General features: G+C 50.8%; 1 protein-coding gene and 1 long non-coding RNA gene across 3 annotated transcripts in view; both read right to left on the minus strand.

The window, feature by feature from the left end:
- The window catches only part of HOMER2 (homer scaffold protein 2), a 72,018-nt gene extending 55,503 nt beyond the window's left edge, over positions 1 to 16,515 (minus strand). Inside the window, exon 1 of one of the 2 annotated variants that reach the window (XM_046655262.1) lies at positions 16,402 to 16,515. In XM_046655262.1, the coding sequence (XP_046511218.1) occupies positions 16,402 to 16,463 (62 nt within the window). In that variant the 5' untranslated portion in view covers positions 16,464 to 16,515. Of the gene's footprint in view, positions 1 to 15,630; positions 15,721 to 16,401 lie in introns of those variants that run through there. The other variant, XM_046655261.1, reaches the window with a different exon arrangement.
- LOC124236334 (uncharacterized) lies at positions 1,504 to 11,102 on the minus strand. The gene is made up of 3 exons (XR_006887694.1): positions 10,922 to 11,102; positions 10,346 to 10,482; positions 1,504 to 7,974 (listed from the first exon to the last, which is right to left on the minus strand). It is a non-coding gene; the product is annotated as an uncharacterized LOC124236334 (long non-coding RNA).
- Positions 16,516 to 23,917: the final 7,402 nt, after the last annotated feature.

Raw genomic sequence — 23,917 nt, forward strand, 5'->3', positions numbered from 1 at the left:
ATCCTTACCAATATGTATACTAATATAAATATACATTAACTCAACAAATATCCACTGTGCAACTATATAGAGAGCCGTGCTGGGCACTGAGAACACCCCAGGACACACACAGCCACAGCCTCTGCCTCAGCATCCAGGGAGCCCTGTGTGTGCACGGGAAACAGGATGGAAGGTGACCATACAACTGGGGTTTTCTCTGGCAGGGGAGAGAATAGGTTTGTCAAATGCCTGAGGCAAAGACGGCAAACCTTGCTTCAATGTGAAATTGTGTCTAGGCAAGGGAGAGGCCAGCGTCACCTGCTTCCCAAGCCAAAGGTCAAATGCAGAACCATCTGCACTAAATAAGACAGGTGTCAGAGGTCCCCAACACCACAGCTGACAGAGGGAGAGTGGGAGGTGCTCTCAAGAACTTCACACAGCATGGTGCCCACAGTTAGGACTATTACATTGTCTACTTAAAAACTTGCAAAGAGGGTAGATCTTACGTTAAGTGTCCTTATCATACACACACACACACACAAATAATAAGTAAGGGAGGGCAGGAGGAAGCATTTGAGAGAACGGATGTATTTATGGCATACACTGTGGTTGGTGATGGTTTCACGGGTGTGTACTTATCTCCAAACTCATTAAGTTGTATACATTAAATATGTACAGCTTTTTGCATGTCAAAAACCACTCAATAAAGTGGTTTAAAAAAAAAAAGTTTAGGGTCCGGCCCTGTGGCCGAATGGTTAAGTTCACATGCTCCACTGCAGGCAGCCCAATGCTTCATCACTTCGAATCCTGGGCGCGGACATGGCGACGCGGACATGGCACCACTCATCGAGCCACGCTGAGGCAGTGTCCCACATGCCACAACTAGAAGGACCCACAACTAAGAATATACAACTATGTACCGGGGGGGGAGGGGTTTGGGGAGAAAAAGGAAAAAAATAAAATCTTAAAAAAAAAGTTTAGATAGCAAGGGAACAAAGATGACAGAAGCTGGATAGAGATTTGGTACCAACGGAACTGAGCCCCCAAGGTGCCCTCTCAGCACCCAGATGCGTGGCTGGATATCTCCGAACCACGGCTGCTCTGGGAAGAGCCAGGGCCCTCAGTTTTAGGTTTGTTTTTATTTTTCTTTTTTTTGGGAAGATTAGCCTTGAGCTAACTGCTGCCAATCCTCCTGTTTTTGCTGAGGAAGACTGGCCCTGAGCTAACATCCATGCCCATCTTCCTCTGCTTTATACGTGGGACACCTGCCACAGCATGGCTTGCCAAGCAGTACCACGTCCACACCCGGGATCTGAACCGGCGAACCCCGGCTGCTGAAGCAGAACGTGCGAACTTAACTGCTGCGCCACCGGGCCAGCTCCAGTTTTAGTTGTTTTTTGGGCTTGTTTCTAACCCACAGTTAACCCACTGGTTTCCAAGATAGTGACCAAGAAGTAGGCATTTATTATTCATATCTTCCCCGTGGACCCCATTTATTAAAAGATTTTGGCCTTCTAGGCAGTATTTATGGAAAAATAATTTTTCTCATTTCTTTATTGATCAAAGTCACATATAACTGCCAAACAGCTTTCTAATCAGCAGAATTTCACCAAGGTGGCCTCAAGAATTGATAGGATTCCAGCCAAAGACGAAGGTGCCTTAGTTACCAGCTCAAGCAGCCTGGGAGCAAAACAACTGCCCTCTGTCTTGGAGGAAATAACGAATAGCCTGGGCAGCTGTCCCTGCTTGCCTAGGCCCCTGGGTGGGAACAGCTGGAACAGCCATTTCCTCTGCACCCAACAACATGGCACATGACATCGAGACACGCAGGAGGGCACAGCCAGGGAGGGTCTGCCTGGTGGGGACAGCAACAAGTCCCAGCGCACACATAAGGGAGACATGACGTGTTCAAAATTTAACATGATGAAGTCAAAGCACCATATGTCTTAAGGGAAGGAAACTTAGTAAATAAAAATAAATCCATTGTTCTAGAGGCACAAGCAGTTTACGCTGACAGGCAGAAATAGGGCATCTCCCACTAGCCCTTTATTTGCTGCAGTCCCATGCACACACTAGGTCCAAAATATCTGCTAAACAATTATTGTCTTTGACGTAATGTGGAAATTATATCTCATGAGCCCAGCACGGCAAAACTCCTTTCTATTATTTCCCACAATGTGAAGGGCAAAAGTGTAACCAGCTCATCTGGTCCAAAAGCACAGGTGTGGGGCCCCAATGCAGGCCTCCTTGGGTCCCTGGCAGTGTCCCGGGGACAGGTGCTGAGGCCAGAGCTCTGCAGGACCGGGCCAGCCTGGGCCTGGCTGGACGATACGCTTTGTGGAGCAGCTAAGAGTGGGATCACGGGGAACATCTGGGCAGCGAATGTCACAAAGGAAACCCGGGCAGAGAGCAGGCAGGGCTCATGTGTCCACTCACACATCCAAGTCCCAACCTCCATCCACACTCCTAAGAGCCCTTCAAAAATCCAACACTTGGCCCTAAGGACAGAGGGATGAAGGAGACACAGCCCCTCCCCAACAGCACTCACCAGCAGTGACCCTGGGTGAGTACTGGGCACAGAAAGGCAGCACCTAGGGGCAGACACTCAGGCCGCAGTGCTGTCAGGCTCAGGTACGGCAGCCAGACATCTCTGGCACAGATCCTCTCAGGCAACATGAACTTGTTGGGACAGTGTCCATAAGCCATGGGACAGGACACCATGGTGCAGAGAGTCCCCTCACACTGGGACCTCATTTCTACGTTCTTGCTTGAGTATCAGGCCCCACCTCAGTGGGGGAATTGGGTGGCCCACAGGGGCTGGCTCCAGAGTTCTTTTCCACGGAGTTTTTCTACACACTCACTTCCACAGCTTCAAGAACCATCTCTATGTGATGATGCCCAAATGACACTCCAGCCCAGGCATCTCTCCTGAACTCGGTGCCCACACCTATCCTCCATAGCACTGCTCTCCCTGCAGCCCTATTCCAGCGACTCCCACCATTGGGTCTGTCACCAGCAGAAACCTGAGCGTCTCATGCCAGCATACGGCAGGAATGTCTCTCGTCTCTGTCCTCTCCCTCAGCCTCCTTCCTGGCAGCATCCTCAAACGGGCCACAGGTGTGCTGAGCCAGGGTCCTGCGAATGGCTGTGCAGCACAGAACTCTGAGGGCATCCATCACAGTGTGCTCATGAAAGATTTGCATACCTATTCTGTCAAATAATATCTGGCAGGCAGCGGACATCCGGAAGGTGTCTTGAGAAAGAAGTGGCTTTTTCTCATTTGTACAAAGATGTCATTGGGCTGGGAGCAAGTTGCCTGTTGACAAGGGGATCTCTTTAACCCTCTGGGTGCAAAGCAGAGCCTGGGGCAACTGGAATGCCCTGACGGGTCACTTCTGACCATGGGCAGTCTCATCCATTTACTCATGTGCTGTATAAATATTTTCCATGTGTCCATGACATTTAAAAGAATAGGAAACACCAACCTCAATTACAACAATAGCCTCTCTCAGTTTCTGGATCCTCACTCTTGGCACGTAAACAAGCTCAGCTTTCTCCCATTTGTACCAGACCTGTAAGTCAGCATGCCCGCCCCACCCACACACTCCCTCTGCCCACAGGCCTCTGCTCAGGGACGCGGCACCAGGCTGCTCATCCATACAGGATCGGGCAGGACCAAGAGCAAGCTGGCCTGCTGGGCTAATGCCCAGCACAGCAAGGGAGATAGTCTAGATGAGCCATTCACCACCTCCCTTCAGAATTCAGCCACATTCTTGCACTTGGGGGGCACCCCCCCCAATAAAGAATTACACATTACCAGTCTAACAATTCAGTTCGCCAACTCTGCCAACAAAAGAGGCTTCATGGATCAAACTGACGTCAGATTCTACCGTTATTTACAGAAAAGTCAACCGGGTATAAATAGAATGTCCAGTACCAGGAGGAGTTAAGTCAATAAATTAACACAATAAAGTACTATGTAACCATCTAAAAAAGAGAACATTATTATGACTATATAAATATTGCTCCCCGCAGACCCAAGAAATGTGCCAGAATTATATTTCTTCCTGTATGGTTCCAGTGTCAGGAGCCAAGCGTTCCCCAAAGGAACAAGTTCCCAGCAAAGGTCACGGAGCAGCCTCTCCTCTCCAGCCCTCTCCCAGTTGTTCAAAAGCAGGTGGTCCCTCACTGTGCTTCGTATTTGAAATGCAACATGCTTGTGATCATCTTTATTTTTTGTGGAGTTTTTCTACTGCCTTCTTTTTCCTACTGAGAAGACAAACACAGCCCATCTTCCCATAACCCTGGTGTCTTCCAGCTTCCTGTTCATTCTGTCTGAATCCATTCCAGTCTCTGTCCTGAAGATATTATTCTTAGAGCCAATGACTTCCAGTTCCAATCTGGACTGGGTGCTTCTGAGGCCCACTCATGGCCGTCTGTCTAAGAGTTCTTTTCTTTAGACTCCCAGGAGCCACCAAGTCTCTTTTGGTCCCCAACTGCCTTCTCCATCGTCTTCACCCTTGTTCTGCAGGTGTAGACCCTCAAAAGGAGCGAGAAGTAAACTTTAGGTCCTTGTATCTATAATTCCCCTTACTCTCCCCCTACACTTGACTGGTTTGGCTATATGGATCAGTGTCCTGGGCTACTGTAACAAATGACCCCAAACTCAGTGGCTTAAAACAACAGGAACTCGTTCTCTCACCTCTGAAATCACTTTCACTGGGCTGAAACCAAAGTGTCAGGAGGGCCCCGCTCCTCTGCAGGCTCTAGGGAAGAACCCGTTTCCTGGCTTTTCCAGCTTCCAGAGCCGCATTCCTTGGCCTCTTCCTCCATCTTTGAAGCCTGCAGCTTAGCATCTTCAAATCTCTCCATCTGCTGAGGCCCTCACATCCCTTCTCTCTTCTGTTCATGTGTAGTAAAATCTCCCTCTGCCTCCCCCTCATAAAGACAGTTGTGATCGCATTTAAGGTCTCCCAGCATAATTCGGGATAATCTCTCCACCTCGAGATCCTCACCGTAATCACATCTGCAAAGACTTTTACCAAATAAGGTAAATTGACAGGCTCGGGAGTTTAGGACATAACATCTAAGGGGGACATTTTTTAGACATAAAATTTTTTTTCAATGGTTAAAAAATGCTCTTCCCTCAGAACCTTAAAGGCCTTGCTTTACTCTTTTGTCTTGCATCCACTTTATCTGATGAGAAGTTTATTCTGCTGGCTCTTCCTCTTCCTGACTCCTCAGGGTCAGTCAGAGAACTCCAAGATCTCTCCTTCGCTGGTCTTACCTAGTACCATGGCTTCAAATACCACCCACCTATCCAGGATCCACACCAGGCCAAGGAAGACTTTATTCTAGAATGCCAATGCCCACACTCCCTGCCTTGCCTCTGCCAGTGACGTTCACTTGTCCTCATTCTCCCTAATAAACACGGAGTCCCTAAGACCTTCGATTCAAGTTCCAGCTTTCAGCACCACGTCTCATTCTGGCCCTGGGCTGGACCTGTGGGCTTGGTTAAGAGGCTCTCTGGAGTTCTCCAGGGCAGCCTGGCCCCCTCCTCCCACCCCCACGGCCCCCTTCCACTTGGACTTTGGCCTCTGGTCTCCTCTGCTGTATTTCTGACATCGCCATTCCTCCACTGCTTTCTATTAGCCAGAAATTTGTTGCAATCTCTCAGGGGCTGCTAATTCCCTCCCATTCACTTTGCTGCCGTAGGATTATACTCCTAACAATCTCTTTATTATCATTTTAATGAGTTCTGGGGAGGAAAGGTATAAAGAGCACATGTGCTGAATCCTCCAGTCTTGAACTCTAAATTAATCTCATTAATTTTCAGTTATAACTCGCATATGCTTAAAAGGTAACAGACCTTCTCTGCTAAGCCCCTTGTCCACGGGCTCCTATTGGTGGGAGGTGGGGCTGGGGGAGGCAGGGTTCAGACTACCCCCACCAGCTTGTCCCCACCCGCCCCATCTCTGACGCACGCAGACCTCTTTCTTGTCTGAGCACCAGTGTTCACAATACAGATCTGCCAGCACAAGTTAAGAAAGTGGCCAACTGCATGAGGGTTTCCTCTTTCCAGGATTTTCTTTAAAAGCAAATTACTTCTGTGGCCCTTCCTATAACACCGGAATATATGCATGGAGGCATTAAATGAAAAGAATGTCCAACTTTAAATCAAGAACATCTTTTTGTTGGTTCCATTGGCCCAAGAGAGCCTTTTTACTCAAAAGCAAAGCCTGAATGATACATACCTGCTTTACAAAGGCTCGAGTTTAAAAATAAACACGGGCATTTGAAGGAGCATGAAAATAGCTTGTGCCCGCAGCTCTAAAGAGCCCCAAGGCACTAGGTGTATGCTGGCTCTGGAAGGGCCAAGAGAGGCCACGTTCAATCGAAAGCTACCTTTGTGGACCTCAAACAAGCAATCCAGGAGTGGAGGGAGACTTTCTGTGCTCGATTCCCTTGTACTACACTGTGTCAACCGCGTCCCATTCAAACCAACCCCAGGCGTCCACCCTGTCCAGCTATTCATGTACGGGCTGTGAAGGCAGCCCCCGGAGCCGAAATCCGAGTCCACACCCAGCCTATGCCTCCACCCGGCTCTGCGGCCTCCTCCCCATCTATTCCTGTACCAAACCTACAGGCTCATCAAAACGGAAGTGCCCGCTCACCCCAGACCCATGCCTTCAGATGGGCTGTGCCCTCCCCCTTGAATGCCTCTTACTCATATCCATCCCCAGACTCAGCCCACCCTTGCTGGTCAGAATCCTACATCCTTTAAGGCAAAGTGCAAATCGGTCACCTCTTCCATCAGGGGCACCCGGCTCCCCCGCTAGACCAGATTCTCGCCCCGGAACCCAGCTTTCTGTACCTCCTTTGTGGTCCTCATATTTTGCCTTGTCTTAGGGTAGCTACAGGTGTGTTGTACCCCCCAAACTGGGCCACAAGCCCCCTCGAAGTGAAGATCAGCTCTTCACTTCTGGAGCCCCTGCAGCACCTTAACGGAGAAAGCGCTCAAATTTGTGGCCAGAAACTTTTGAGTGAACCCAAGTCACAGAGGACCCAGGGTCACCAGCTGCCAGCTAATGGGACCCTGCGAAATTCCACAAGGCAAACAAGCAGATGGTTGTTAGACAGCAGTGGGAATCCCTCTCTCCAGCAGGACTGCTAGGTCATGTTTTACACAGACACACACACTCACATGCACACACCGGCGTGTTGAGACGCACTGACCCTCTCAGTTCCAGGAAGCCTAGATTATGGCTTCCCCACCTGCCACCTCCCCCCACTCCCCAGTGTGTGCACAATGACCTTTCCCAGTGTGCCCCACTGGGCCTGAAAGAGGCTAGAAAGCACAGTTCTGCCAGGGTGAGCTCAGGGGCCGTGACGACATCTGACGCGTCAGGTCACAACCAGAGCCTGGCACCCAGAAAACATGTCTCGACACAGGAGTGAGAGAAAGGTGTCCAGAAAGAGAACAGAGAGGGAAGGGACAAATATCCAGTAGAGTTTCTTTATGCTTCTTTGGGTTTGGAAGGAAATGTACAGAGTATTGGTAGGTGTTCGGCAGACAGAATAAACGACTAATAGAAGAATGACATGTTTGCCCGTCACTCCATGGAGAGCTCTCGCTGCTGTGTGGGCAACAGGTTATGATGAATCAGATGTGGGGTACGGTACTGGATCTTCTACAGTTTCTTCTCCCTTCTGGAAAAGGTCTGCTGCTCGACCTTTAGCAGAGCGAGGTAGCCAGCCAGTGTCAGCCAGCCGGGGCCCGTGCGTGCTGGCCTGGCATCCGGCCCCAGAACAGCCCGTCCTTGTTCCCAGGCACCAGGGACACGGTGCCGTCTCCTCCAAAGGGCCAGATGGCTCGTGTGTGGACTTGTCCCCACTGCATCTTTATCTTCTCCACGTGCTCTGCTTCGAGCTTCCATCCGCGGATACGCGGGGTTCCGTGCACGTGTATGTCTTCAGGATAATTGTCTTCCTCTCCTGAAAGATCCAATTTTTAAATAGGAAATTGCCTTTCCACGGTCATAGCAACACTGAGATCCCCTCCACCCCCGTCTCAGCAGCACCTCAGAAAAGGCCTTTCCTGGAGGTCCTGGCAGGTATTGATCACCTGCCCTGTGCTGCTGTCCTGCTGGGCACTGACAGACACAGCTCACCTACTTTTCCCAACAGCCTTGAGAAATCAGAGTCTGTGTCTTCATTTTACAGAGGAAAACAGAAAGGGGGGAAAGATTAAATAACTTGCCCAAGGCCACACACACAGCTCTTAAGTGGAGTTCCCTAAGCCACACAAGCCCAGCACACACACGCCTCAGGCTGCCTCCAGTTGTCCCACCACCACGTCACCAGGGATCTCCCACACTGCGTTCTCTCACCCTCCTCCCCAGCGCCTCGGCCGCTTTCCTCCCCCTCCCCACCACGTGCAGGGGAAAGCCCCCTTGAGGAGCTCAGCCGGTCTCTGGGCAAACAGGTCCATCCTTATCCAGCCCTTACCAAGGCCGTCATCCCAGGGCTTAAGGAACGATTCAGAAATCAAAATCCTGCTCATCAGCAGCATCCTCACAGCCATTCCCAGAGTCCCAACAGTCAGCAGAGAGCCCAGAAAATACCTTGTGAGTTCCCCAAACCTTCAGGTTCCTGACCTAGGGCTCACAGGCCCCAAAGCTGCCTCTCGGGCCTGTTTGGCCCATGTTGATCAATCAACCACCAGATCAATAGGATAGGGCAGCAAGCAGCAGCTGGCTGACATGGTGCTTCAACAGCCCGCCTCCTAGGTGGCCACAGAGAATCCATCTGGCCCCTGTGGGTTTCTCCGCAGCTTCCAACTACCAGAACAGGCCTCCTCCTACTACAGCACTCAACAAATACCCTGGGGAGCCCCCTTTTCTCTCAAGCTCCTCATCCACCCTCACCCCACCCGTGAGTCAGGCCTCCTCCTGACTGTGTAGCCCCAGAGAGTTCCTGCTCCCTCCTGACAGCCTCTGGACCACATCTACCCACGTGCCACCCTCGCGAATCACACTTTCTCAGGGAAGCTGAGATTCTGCACTCAGTTCTAATTCTCCGAGACACCAGCTGGGTGTCCTACAACTCAACTCAATTCTGACACTATCTACCCGGAGATAGCGTCAGATCCCACAGGCTGAGGGCTCAGTCCTACAAGACTGCCTCCACTTCAGATGCCAATCCCAAGTCCAGGTTGTCACCAGTGCTTCTGACAGACCGGCTACAGATTGGAGGTTCCCCAAACCTCCTCCTTGGGTTGGATTAATTTGCTAGAGTGGCTCACAGAACTCAGGGAAACATTCTGGTTACTAGATCACCAGTTTACTATAAAAGAATATAACTCAAAACAGCCAGATGGGAGAGATGCACAGGGAAAGGGCACAGAGCTTCCATGCTCTCTGGGTGCACCGCTTTCCCCAAGTCTCCACGTGTTCACCAAGCCATAAGCTCTCTGAACCTCATCCTTTTGGGTTTTCATGAGGCTTCACCATATAGGCGTGACTGATTTAAATCATTGGCCACTGGCGATGGATTAGACCTCCAGCCCCTCTCCCCTCCATGGAGTGGGGCTGGGGACACTGAAAGTTCCAACCTTCTAATCACAGGATGGCTTCCCTGGCAACCAGCCCCCATCCTTAGGTGCTTTCCAAAAGTCGCTTCATTAACATAACAAAAGACACCTTCCCAGGAGACTCCAAGGATTTTTAGGAGCCCTGTGCCAGGAAGGAAAGGAAGTCCAAATACGTAATTCTTATTCTAAATCACAATCTCACAAGAGCTTCCCAGCCTCTCCACTCCAGGACAGACACTATCCCCTATGACCCGCCCTCATGGCCCCCTGTGACTCTCCATCAGAGCACTTTTCACAGCCAGACCAGTAGGCTCCTCACCGCCCCCTCCAGACAATTCTCTCCCCTCCTCCCTAAGATTCCTGGGCTTTGCATCTCTTGTCATCAGACTCTGTCAGCTACTACCCCTCACTGCTGCCACCCAGCCCCTGTGTCACTCCCCCTCATTTCTCGATGACTGTAGCTCCCTGATCACAGTCCCTCTCTCCTACACTACTGTCTCAAGTCTCAGTCATTTCAACACACACACACACACACGATCCTTCCAGCCGGCTCTCAGCTGCCTAAACTTCCCTTCTCTCCCCCTGCCTCAGCCTCCCCAACTGTCATAACCTGTCATTTCTCAATAACTCCAACCACCCACAATCTTCATTTCATGCATCCCACACTCTGCAGATGACACCCCCCCCCACCCGGCCCAACCCATACTCTCAGTCACCTTCACCTGCCTCTGCTTCCCACTTTTTGCCTTGTAACACGCCCTAAGATTTACTTACCTGTTACATTTTGATTTACTGTGTGTCTTATTAGAATGTAAGCTTCAAGAAGGCAGCAACTCTTCTCCGTCTGGTCCACTGATACCCCAACACCATGAACAATGCCCAGCACACACCAGATACTCAACAAACACTAGCTGAATGAATACAGTATAATTAATCACTTTTGTAATCATTCAATATCCATTTGGTCTGCTATACCATAAGCTCTGCAAGGACAGGGGCAAGCCCATCTTAGTCACCCTGGAAGGACTCAGGAAATATTACTTAATTGAGTGAGTGAAAGAGCAAATTTAGGATGTGAGAAGTGCACTGCTGGGCTAAATCTGCTGTCTGCAAGGGTAACACCCCCTGGACCGCTGGGATGTGGTTCTGTCGCGACTGGCTGCCACCTGAACCCAAGGGGACCCACAGAAAGCCGCGGGTTCTGATCAGCCCAAGCGCGAAGTGCCACGAGCCTTTAGACACAGGTCTGAGCACACGCAGTGGTTTCCACCTCCACCATGCAAATATCTGATCCCATGCGTGTGGACGAAACTGATTTCACCTGTTAACAAGAACCGTTCCAGAGCCTACCTGAAAATTTTCATTCTAAAAACAGATGACCGAGAAGACCCTTAACCACGAACTTCTGCCTGCAAAGGACACCTAACCAGATCCTTTCCAGGTTTCAGATCGTCATCTCAGGCTGTGGCTTCCTCTTCAAGGTGCACGCACGATCCGCTGGGTTGCTTCAGCCCTTAGCAGGTAAGAGATTTGCTCTAGGAAAGCCAAAGAACCGCTTTTTGCAAGATGCGCAGAGAGAACCTAAGTTCACTACTTCAGACTTAGTCTGACCTCTCACCCAGGCGGCAGGGGCTCGAGACCCCCAACTTCTACAGAACTAAAGTGCTGTTTGATTGGGAAACCGGTGCTGAAAACCACTTCACTAAAGCATCCTACCCCACATCCCCAACAGGCGGGTCCCTGTCACAGCCAGGAGAGCCCCGGCTCCATCACACGGCCAAAAAAGAAAGGGCTCTCGTGCATCTCTGAGACACATAGCACAGGCCACCCCCGAAAGCAGGCACCACTGAGGAGGGTGGGGAAGATTCTGACTCACGGCCAAAAACAGCGAGCGAGGTGCGCTCTGGGGCATTTATGACCCTGCTGCATCAAGATTAACACATCGATGTGACTAACCACACGAGACCCAGCCTAACAGGCTTACTCATTCTCAATTCAGATTCCTATCTCGGGACCTGAGTGATGTCTTAATAGATGCGATCGCATCGCACAATTCAACAAGACTGCGAACTTAAGTCATTCCAAGAACTTCTACTGAAATCTGAGAAAAAGAACCAGGGAGAAGCTGGGAGATGGAAGGAGAGAGGGAGGATGAAGGAATGGCTCAGCGGATTTGGGGCGAAAGAAATCTGTAGAAAACTCAGACAGACAGCTGTGTGAAGGGCCGGGCGTCCACATGAGAGAAAATCCCTGCTTTTAGCCCCCACCCTTTGAAAGGTGTGCTCACAGAGCTTCCTGGAGGTATATCTTTGGCTCTTCTTTTAGACCTCCAGTTGTACTTTTGAAACGAAGGCTGTTTTTCTCATGGAATTGTAAAAGTCTTAAAGAATGTGGACCTCAAAGTCGGACAGCACATATAACCACCAGCCCCACTCTGTCCTGACTGTGTGACCTTAACCAAGTAACTCAGCCTCTCTGAACTCCAGTTTCCTTATCCATAAAACATGAAGCTTAAATGAAATAATGTGTATTAATAATCAATAAATATCAGCTCCCTTCCCCCTAGCAGAACTCACTCTTCTACAGAAACCAAGGAAGACACCAAAATGACCATCTGGCGTGACCCTATGTCTGTCCAGCATACCATCTTGTGGCCTCTGTGTAAAGACCCTGTGTAAGCACAGAACAGGCAAACAGCTGGGAAACAACTGGCCACTTCTGCGATGCCACTGTTGCTCCCGAGGGGAAGGTCTTCTGCTTGAAGATAAAGTGGCCTTGTCTTCCCTGCACAGATTCTCCAGAAACTTCCACCAAGTACATACAGAAAGCAGCGCCAATACTATCAGGGTCCAGAGGACACACACCTGGCTCAAAGCCACAGTCATCTCGGGTGGGCAGTCCCGTGGCAGTGAAGGGACAAATAAGACCCACTAAGAATTCCCAGGGCTGATACAAACAGCCGACAGCTGCAGCCTCTTGGGGGGAAAACTCGCATCCTATCCCACGCCACCTTCATCCTCTTTCGTGACATTTCCAGGGTTGTGCCAACTTCACCAAATGCTTGCGAGGCAGCTGGTTGAAGCTGTATCCATTTTTCTACAAGGACAACCTCCCTGGGCACCCACCCGAGCTCTCCCCTTGAGAGAGGGGGTCCCAGGGGCCACAGTGTGACCAGAGTGGGCGATATCACCATTCTCGATGCACTGTACTTAATTATCTAAGGAATAAGATATTGTTTCCTTTGTGGGCAAAGCTTTCAGAACACTTAAAATTCAGGGGAGAAGCCAAGCAGTGGCTTTTTTTAGCTCCCTCCCTGGAAGCAAGTGACATGGCTTTCAATCAGGCTGCGGGATTCCAATTCCAGTTTTCCAGAATATTCCATCCTTGGTGAGGCATGCCTCCATTTAAAAAAAACTGAGAGAAAGGGTGGAAAAAAAAAGGAGGAAGCTCTGACATAGCCAAACTCGATTAATCATCAGTTGTGTCCCAAGGGAGACACTTTTAAATTTAGCAGATCAGACTTGGTTGGTGCCAAAGGCAGGCAGGAGCCCAGCCACCACGCGGGAACACACTGGATGCGGGGGCGTATGGGGCCCGCTCGTCGAGCGAAGCTGCACTCACCCCCAGGCCTGCCAGCCCCGTTCAGGGCTTGTCTCACCCACTCCACATCACAGGCAGGAATCCAGGGCCACAGACCATCTTGGTGGGTGACTGAGGGCCCATGGAGGTGGGCTTCTCACCCTGAATGAGGAGCAACGCCATAAGGAACGTCGTTCCCATACCACAGAGGACTCAACGGAGGCCCCAAGACAGGTGGAGGGCCCACCCCCAAGGACGATAGTTAATGCACTGTCTCCAGAAAGGCGAGGAGGCTTCCAGCAGCTTCTGCACCCCGGGGCTGCACACCTAAGTACCTGCAGGGGCTCATCGCTCCCCAGGCAACTCAGCCCACAAGACAGTCTCCCTGAGGACGAGGAAAGCCTGGCAAGATCCAAAGTTCATTACCCCTCAGAACAAGGTTTGGACAAAGCTTTGGCATCAAAAGCATCCTGGGCCACCTCCTTCTGTCACCTGCCCTGGGCATCCCCCACCTGTGACAGGTGCTCTCAGGCTCCCTCAGATATTCACAAGGTCAAATCCGGGCTCCCTGCACCTCCCTCCACGGATCTGAGTCCCACCAGCTGAGTCGACAGAGCAAACCCTCCTCCCCAGAACAGCAGCTGGCCAGGGAAACAGCTCTTTCCTCACCCTGCCCTCAGCTCTTGGCCCAGGTTCTCCCTTCTCTAAGATAAATATGCCCAAGTCCTTTAAACAAGTGGTTCTAGTCGCTTTGGGGTCAAAGACTCCCTTGAAAATCTAAGGACACCCTCTGGAGAAAAGCACACACATACATACAATTCTCTGTAGAGTTTGGGGGGAGGGGTCTATGAATAGACCCCTGAACTGCATCTAGAGACACCTTCCTTCAAATCATCCTCTCGGAATATGTGTCCCGACTCCTCCTGCTCTGCTCCCCCTCCTCCAAGCATCCTTCCACACATCTAAATTTGGATGGGGGCTGGCCCCGTGGCCGAGTGGTTAAGTTCGCATGCTCCACTTCGGCGGCCCAGGGTTTCCCTGGTTCGGATCCTGGGAGCAGACCTAGCACCACTTATCAGGCCATGTTGAGGCGGCATCCAACATGCCACAACTAGAAGGACTCACAACTGAAATGTACAATTATGGCAGGCTGGCCCCGTGGCACAGCGGTTAAGTTCACGCGTTCCGCTTCTCGGCGGCCCGGGGTTTGACGGTTTGGATCCCGGGTGCGGACACGGCACTGCTTGGCAAAAGCCATGCTGTGGCAGGTGTCCCACATATAAAGTAGAGGAAGAGGGGCATGGATGTTACCTCAGGGCCAGTCTTCCTCAGCAAAAAAAAGAGGAGGATTGGCAACAGATGTTAGCTCAGGGCTAATCTTCCTCAAAAAAATAAAATAAATAAAATAAAATAAAAGGTACAACTATGTACTAGGGGGATTTGGGGAGAGAAAGCAGAAAAAAAAGATTGGCAACAGTTGTTAGCTCAGGTGCCAATCTTTGAAATAAATAAATAAATAAATAAATTTGGATGAACTGTGGCACCCATAACCAAATACAACATCAGAGACGCAGAGCGAGGCAGACCCATTGCCTCCTTTATTACAGCTACTTGATATTGCAACTAAGGTCTTCAAAGTTTGTCGGCATTTGGAACCACCACATCGCCAGGGTTGACCTACACGGAACTCACCATCGACTCGAAATCCCCAAGTCTTTTGCACACTCAGGGACATCCGTCCCACTCCCCACACAAGACAGGAACACTTCCCATTCCTCCACCATGGGGAGAGCCAGGAGACCACCCCTTCCTCGTCACCCAGCATCACTCAGGCTCCTGGGTCCTCGCTGCTCTGGTTCATTCACTAATCTGACCCCGTTCCTCCCTCCTTCCTACAGTCTCACATCCTCCATGGGCTCGCTGAAATCTCTGAGGTCAGCAGGCACCAGCAGCCCAGCCAGTGTCCCCTTCACCTTTATGCCTCAACTGAAAGCAGGCTGGGCCCTGAGCACACCACCTCCCCCACCACACACACAGGCAACGTGCTCCTCTTACCTCCCACATAAGCAGAACACAAGGGGAGAAGGGCCACTGGTGTCCTTGTGGGCTCCGCCAGCCCCCACATGTGGCTCTTTCCATGCCCTTGGTGGCCAGGCCATTCCAGCCACCTGCCTCCCCCTAGCCTCCAACTCACTTCCTGCCATTGATCAGGGGCTTCAGCTCCAGGCCCAGCTTCTTCCTCCGCCCGCCTCCCATCACTGTCACCATCCACACTCCAGGCTCAGTCACTTGACCTCCTCCACTGAAATGCCTTCTTCCCCTCGCCCCTTCAGTGACGCTCTCCCACAGCCTTACTTGGGACCCCTCATCGCCAGGAACATAGCACCTCAGAATGTGACTTTCCTATCCTTGGCTTCCTGCCCACACCGCCCATCCTTCCAGCTCACTCAGTCTTTCCCACCTCCAATCCACTGACTTACCCACTCGCCACCAGCCACCTCCTGGCTTCACTCTCTTGCTTTACAGCCCATGCCCATCCCATGGCCTCTCGCTGTCACCAATCCCAAGAGAATACCCTGCCTCCCCAACCTGGCAAAACCCCAACCTGATACGCCGCGCCATCTGCCTCCTCCACGCCCACACTCAAGCAACAGGGTAACATCACAAAACTGGGTGGACAAGTTTTACTTCAAATTCACGTTCTCTGACCTCAAACTGTCACTCTGCAACAGCCCACAAGCCGGGTTTCTCTAGTAGGCTTGCCACCCATTCCCAGACAACTTCACACCTTCTTCTCCTCTGATTCGCACACGGTCCTCCGCCCTTGCTCTCCACTGATGGCCCTACCTCATCTTCATGGAGAAAACAGGAGCCACAGACTGGAACTCAGGCATCTTCCACCACACCCCAACCTGCCTGCATCTGTTCCCGCTGTGGCCTCTCTCCTTCCTTTCCAGGAGCGGGTGCCTCCCTCTCCCCCTCCAAGGGACAGTCCTTCCCCTGGTGCCCGGAACCCCATCCCTGTCCCCTTCTCAAGGCCTTGGCTCCTCAGTCATTCCCCCCTCTCAGGCAGCATTCCCACCAGCATCCACACACGCTGGAGTCCTATCTTAACTACATTCTCCTCTACCTACAGACTCGCATGTTATTGTCCTATTTCTCTGCTCCCTTAACACTCAACATCTTGAAAAAGCGGTCCACTCATCCCCACAAGACCCCCTTCCCAGCTTGCCATTCATCTTCCAACCCACCTCACTCCTGGCTCCACCTCACCACTGACCGGGCTCAGGTCAGGGCCACCAGCAGCCGCCATGCTGCCTAGTTCTGGGCCATTTGTGAGCAGTGCTCAACACCAACGCCTGAGCCCTCCTCCTTGAGCCACTTCTCCATCAGCCACCCTGAGGCCACCATCCCAGTTTCCTCCTCCCTCACTGGCCACTCCTCCTCCATCCTCTGCTGGCTCCTCCTCCTCTACTGCCACCTCAACAATGGGGCATTCCAGGCTCGATCCTGAGCCCTTGCCTCCCCTGCCCACTCTCCCTCGATCCTGACCTAGCCCAATCTCTCTCCACGCTGACCTCTGCTGAACCCTAGATGCATATAATTAACTGCCTCCTCCCCACTCCACTCACCTCCTCAAGCTTAATTTGACCTTGACTCTCCTGCCTCACTCCTAACCTCCCCCTCCTCCAGGCTTTCCTACATCTACTAGTTGCTTAAATCAAAACCCAAAGGGGTCCTCTTTATTTCCCCCCTCGCCCTCATCCCTTCCCCCATAGCTAATCCCTCTGGAAGTTCTAGCAAACCCACATCCAAACCATCCGTGGAAGCCGTCTACTTCTCTCCTTCTCCTCCGTGACCTTCGTGGCCTTGGTCACAGGTAGCATCCCCTGTGACCTGAACCCTAGGAATCCTGTCTCTGGTCTCCTTGCTTCAGTTCTCGCTCCCCTCCAATCTCCTCTCTGCAGAGCACCAGAGCAGTCTTCTTAATACAGAAGGATTGTGTCGCAGCCCTGTCAAAATCCTTCCACCTTATTCAACCTCACTGCACCTCAGATAAAGGCCACAGTCGATGCCACAGCCAACCTCGACCCGCCTGCTTCCCCTCAGCCCCAGATCGGGTTCCTCCCCTCGCTCGCCGCCATCCAGCCACACCAGTCTGATTTCGATTTCTCAAACATTCCGGGCAGCTCCTTCCCACTCTCGGTCTTTCCACCTGCTCCTGCCTCCACCTAGAATGCTCCCTTCCCGTTCTTCATATGAAGCAGCAGCTTAAATGTCACCTCTTCAGAGAGGCATCTCAGAACCATACATTCTAAAGTCAGCCTCGGCGTCTGCTTCTTTGCCTCATGGCACTGAGCACAACCTGCAGTTACTTTATTTGCGGGTCTATTTACAGGTTGGTTGTTTTTCTTTATGGGGGGGGAGGCGGGCAGAGACAAGTGGAGTCTGTCGCCCTCACTGGAATGTAAATTCCATGAGAAAAGAGACCCTGTCTGAGCTCCTCACCCCTGATTACATGTTGAAATCATAATATCTTGGATATACTGGGTTAAAATACATTAGAATTTATTTCACCTGTCTCTTTTTGCTTTTTTAATGTGAACCCTAGAAATGTAAAATTACAGACGTGGCACTCATATTTCTATTGGACAGCGACGGTCTGGTTGACAAGGGCGGGGAGATGCAGAGGATGATAAAATGTGGACATAACATTGTATTGCAATTAAATGTTTTATGTGATAAACAACATAGAGGAGCATGGGCTAAGCATTCTGGGTACACAGAAGACAGGCAAGTCAGACTAGGTTACAGCAGGCTTGAAATGCCAATAATGAAGATGAAGTCATGAATCATGGCTGTTTAGCTGGATGCCTTGCAAGCAGCTTACGTCAACTACCCAACACATGCAGATTTGAAGGCCAGCATTGGGACAACAGGGGATATGTCTCCACACGGTCATACAGCAAATATCCTAACACCCCTCCCAACCCTAGTGGATTCCCAGGCCTCTGTGCATGGACACACAGTTTAGACATTCTTATCTGTATAAGACTCAATACTCTCATCTCCTTTCCCCTTCTCAGACTGAAAGAATCAGACTCATTGAAAGAAACAAGGGTTTGTTACGGTTTGAGTTCTCCGATCATCTCAGCTCTGGGCCGCTGCGGGACTCACCGAGTGGGGCGGAGGGGAGAGTGACGTGCAGAGTAATCAGCCCGTCTTCCAGCGGACCCACACTAAGTCAGATGACTGCGGGGAGAGGGCACAGATAAGCCGCCCCCACCCTGCCTCTGGAGCGTAGAGCTCACCCTGAGGTCAGCACATTAATGTTCATTCCCTCCCAGAGATTATCCGCTCCCATGGAGCGAGGAAATCCACTTCTCACAGAGGTTAATAAACTTACAGATCTCATTACCCAAAGAGGTGGTGCTGGTAAGAATTTTAATGCATTTCTTAGAAAGGGTCTGGAAGAATTATTAACAACCGAACAATGACTGACTACTCGGAGAAGCGAGGGCAGAAAGGTGACCGATGGCAATGCAGCAGGCTCTCCCTCCTCCCACATGGTGTCCCCCAGGGCCACAGATGGCAAAGCGCTCAGAGTCCAACGGGGTAGCCATCTCTGCATGTCCACCATCTGGGTCTGGGACTGTTTACCTGTGCTCCCACTCCCAGGTCACTTGGCATGTTGGTAAGTTATCCAGCTGTGGTGACTAGCATATTTATAGACTCACATTCTTGAATCTCCAACTGGCCCCTAAAGGCTGCCCACGAACCTGTATTTGCCCCAGCTGAGTCCACACCCCAACTCCCACAACCAGCTGTGCGAATCCACCTCCTTCCTTCCTGATCTCCTTCCTCCCTGGTTCTCAGATCAATTCCTTAGGTCAGGCTGAGAAAGCAAAGGCCGCCAACACAGCTCCCTCCTTCCCGTTGCCGCCACAGCCTCAAAACGCCTCTGTACCTGCACCCTGCCTGGTCTCTGAGGACAACCCTCCCGGCCGCCTTCTGGAGGTTTACTGCTCCAAAGCTCTTGCTCTCTTTCCCTCCTGCCTCCGATCTTATTGCTTTTCACCTTTCTCTAATATCTTCAATCTCCGCCTTTTCTTTGTCCTCGGTCTCCCAACAGGATCGACTTACGAAACGATGATGAACCTTCCATCTACTCTCACTCACACTCCAGCTCACCTTCATCTTCAGCCAGGCTTCTCTACTCCTTTACCACACGCTCACTCCTTAGGTCACCTGCAAATGGATCTGTGCACACTCGGCTGAAGCTGCTCTTAAAGTCCATCAGTGGCCTAACACGGCCACACCCACAGCGTTAACGGCGTGCACTTTGGTTCCCCACCCTTCTCAGAGCTTCCTGAGGCCTCTCCCCTTCTGGTATGCCGTGTTCAGCCTCCTCACCCTGGCTTCTGCGATGCGTCTCTCCTCCAGCCTTCCTCTCACTCTCACCAGCTCTCAGTCTCATCCACTGACTTCTTTTCCTCTCCCTTTAGTTGAAGTCCTTTCCCGGAGTTCCATCTTTTCGATCCACTCTCTCCTTGGGTCTTGAGGGTGATCAGATCCATCTCAGGGGTGATGACTCCCACATCTGTGTCTCGACTCCATCCCAATTGCCTAGCACTAGAGCTGAATTGCTACTTACAGATGCCACCCCATGGATGACCCACCACAAGTGGAAATTCACCATATCCACCCAAAACTAAGCTCTCATCATTTCCCCCCCAAAAAAGGCATCTCCTCTTGCAACCTCAGGCAATGGCACCACTATCAATCAGCTCAGTGACACAGTCAGAAATATCCCAAGTGCTGGCAACTCAGCCTCTCCCTTTCTCTCATTCCAACCATCCACAGCTGTGGTCCACCTCCCACATGATGCTATGGGGGCTTTGGCCCCCAGAAAGTGCATCTTAAGGACATGAATTTTGCTCTCAAACAGGCTTGAGCTTGATTCCCAACTCTGCCCCTTCCTGGCTGGGCACCACCTGAGCAGATTCTTAAATCTCTCAAGGCCTGTTTCTCCCAACTACAAAAGTGGGGGTTGCTGTCAGGATTAAAGGAAATATTGTATAGACAGCACCCCGCAGCGTAACTCCAACCCACTAAGTTCTCATTAAATGATAGCTTAATTTGCGTCCTAATTTAGCAACTACACAGGGAAGAATTTCAAGCTTTCTACCTCTCATGCCCAGCGAGATGCCTTCCATATGTTTTTCTATTTGATTGTATTATGCACATTCCTGGAAGCTACCTCAGACCCATTCCAGCACAGGGCAAGGTTTACGTTATAGAAACCCATGCCACATCTGCTTTCTCCTCTCCTCCATTCCTTCTGCTCTCAATATGTCTTGCCTAGACTGTGTCTAGTTCCCATGAGTTCTCTTCTCTCCAATCTTTCAACTCTCCACGCTCCCCTTCATTACCATCTCTGGAATAATTTTCATAATACAAGTATTATTCTCCTCTTCAAAACTGCAAATGCTCTCTCATTGCCTATAGACTGAAGCCCCAATTCCTTGGCACATAGCATGTTTCTTTCTGCCTCCTACCCCAGGTCATCTCTCCCTCTCTGAGCACAGTGCCTGCCATTGCCCCGTCAGGCCTCATTCTTTGACACCAGGACTAACTTCTCCCCTTCCTCCAGTCTCACCCGTGGCTGGCTTCCTGCCACCCACAGGATTAAGTCCTAACACCTTGGCACAAAGGCCTTTTCTTCATGCCTATATCTTCCTGACGCTGTGGACTCCACAATCCTTCTCACCTCCCTGCCCACTATTAACAGCTAATGCACATCACAATCTGTGCTTCATTTAATCTTCACAACCACTCTATGACACCGATGCTATTAATAGTCCCATTTCACAGCTCAGTGAAGGTCAGCTCTTGCTCCAGGTCACACAGCTTGTGAATGGTCAAGCAAGGACTGAGTCCAAGGGCCCTATTCTTCATCTCCAAACTTCACTGCTTACCACGGGCAGCTGTCTCCAGCTAAATGTCTCCCCCGCCCCTCATTCTGTCCGCCTAGGAAACTTGCAGTCTCCTTCGAGACTCAGTTCCAGACTCCCTTCCTTCAAGAAGCCTTCTCTAGCTTCTTGCCGAGTTAAGCATTTTATCCCTGTTCATATTTCAGTAACAAGGCTTATCTCATTGCCCTAATTCCCTGCTTACCACCCATCTCCCTCAAGAGGGCAGGGACCCCGTTCTAACAATCCTTCTTCCTGGTGCCTGGCCCAGAGAAGGTGCTCGACAGCCAGGTGATGGTCATTGGTCAAAGGGTCAAGAGAGGTACAGGAGCTGATGAACAGATGAAGGGTGACCAGCAAGGAATTCAGATCCATATGAGCAGTGGGGTCTAGAGATGTGAGAACCTGAAACCTACTAGAGTATAGTTCATGGGCCCTGGTCCCATATGCCCCCATGTTGATCCATTAGGTAATGTTTAGTTGATGTCCACCTCCCCCACTTCTGTAAGCCTCATGGGGCCACAGATGTTCATCCCTGTGTCCTTGGCACTTACAGCAGTGCTTGACGCAAGGTAGAAGGTCACTAATTCTTGAATGAAGGAGTGAAGGAATATACAAATAATCAGATTAAGAGCTCCCTGACCAACAAAACAAATGCCTAGTCTGATACCCACAATGGGGAGAAACTCCTCTTTTATTTGGTCCACACTTGCAACTCTCTGTGAAAGCAACTGACTGGAAGACCGGTTTCTTGTTGTCACAAGTGGGTCGGCTCTGCTGACCTTCCCGGCCCTCAGGCTGGTAATATTCTTCCAGCCACTACCCAAGACGCTTAGTGACACGAAGCAAGGCTTCAGGGGGCAAAACTCATATTGTCTGGGTCACCTGATGACAGGGAACAACTCTGGCAATGCTCAGACCAGCCAAGGACTCGGGGAGTGCCGAGGATTACAGATGAGGGATGGACCATCCTTGACCATGTACTCCAGCCTCCCACCCAAAGCAGAAAGGATCATGGTGACGATGATGATAAACTGAGCCACCATTTATTGAGGACTTATGCGTCAGTGCTAAATGCTAAAGGCTGTATGCACATTTTCTTATCTCAGCATCTCAGTAATTTCACAGATGAAGACAGTGAAGCTTAGAGAGAGAAGATGACTTGTCCAAGCTCACACAGCCAGCCAAGGGGGCTGGGAATTGACCTGCCTATACCTAATCGTCTATCTCAGGCTCCCGGCGCGGTGGCTCTCCATGACAATGAACTCACACTTGGTGAGACAGTCAGTTCCACCTTCAGTCCACTCGGAGCTAGAGAGCTCTTCCTCATACCCCCTGAGCTGAAATGTGCCTCGATGCCACCACCACTGGGAACTCCTTTTCCTGTCCCTTGGAACCTCCCAGAACAGGCTCCATTCCTTTTCCCCATGAGGACTTTCTCCGTCACCCTCCTCCCCCAGGACAACAGAAACCAAAGCAACTCTCCTATTCTCTATTTATCTGAACAACTCCAATTAAAAGCTTTTCCAATTAAAGATCCCAAAAGAGAGCCAGCCAATGCCCAGGCAGTGGGGTCTGTAATACGCCTCACTAATTGGGTCTCTGGGGCCACCCACACCCCAAGACCCACAGACAACATTCACCCCAAGAGCCGAAGGAGGACAAAGGGCTTGCTGGCCTCCACCAGCCCCTCACTGGTGACCTGGACCAAGATCTCCCAGGGCAAGGAGAACAGCAAGGAGCCTGCCAGAGCCCCTCCCGTAGCTGGGACCCCGCCTCAGCTCGGCCCTCCTTTGGCTGGCAGGCACCTGTATACTAAAGGTTTCTCAATGCACAGCTCTCAGGCTAACTGCTCTGGCTGGTGGCAATGCCTTATCCTAAGCTTTTCTGCATGGGTTGTGGACGCCACAGTCCCCAGTTCCTCAGAGGAATAATAATAAGACTATCAACCAGGCTTCTGAATAAAAATGTTTTTTAAAAAAAAAATCTCTCTGGTCGTTGACAAATGTCTAAATGTGTTCCCCACAGCATATTTTTATTCTAACAAGCTAATTTGAAATATAATTTAAATAAATTCTACCAGAATGATACCATATGACTAACAGCCCCTGGTGACAGAATTACTGGGGACTTCACATGGTACATCCAGCAGAGGCTTCCCACCTGACACGCTTCCCACATGGAGCGCACCCCGCGAGGAAACCGGATCACGGAGCCGGCGCTCACCTCCAAACCTATAAATACAACTCGGAGGCAGCCTGCGTGTGCAAATAGCTCGAGATGCAGACCCATAACAAGCAACGCTTGGAGACCAGTGTACCCAAACCAACGCAAACTGCAAGCTTTTTGCCCCATTTCCTTACCGAGCCTCTTTGTGCTCAATTTGTTTTCACACTGGAAAAAAACAAGGTGTTAACTCTCAAGACCTAGAAGGTCAGGACTTGGAACATCTGAGATTTCTAGCAGCCTGAAAAATGCTTTTCTCTATTGTAAATCTGTCTTTGATGGCTGTTCACTTCACTTTTGACAAAGGTGAAGGAAGTTTTTCTTTTCAAATAGAAAAGAAGCTCCCATCCCCACTCCTTGTACTAAAGGGAAGTCTTTTTCCAAAGGTTTTAGATGCTGATGCTGGCTGAGGTGACATGCACAGAATTTATCTGCGTGTTCTTTTTTTTAATTGCTTTATAGCTAAAGCAGGAAATATAACATTCTTCCTGTATATATGTCCCTGCCAATCCTCTCACCGAGGGAACTGTGTGAAGGAGGGGGTGTGATCCCCACCAGACAAAGGGCT

Source organism: Equus quagga, chromosome 2 (assembly GCF_021613505.1).
Source record: "Equus quagga isolate Etosha38 chromosome 2, UCLA_HA_Equagga_1.0, whole genome shotgun sequence".
NCBI lineage: Eukaryota > Metazoa > Chordata > Mammalia > Perissodactyla > Equidae > Equus > Equus quagga.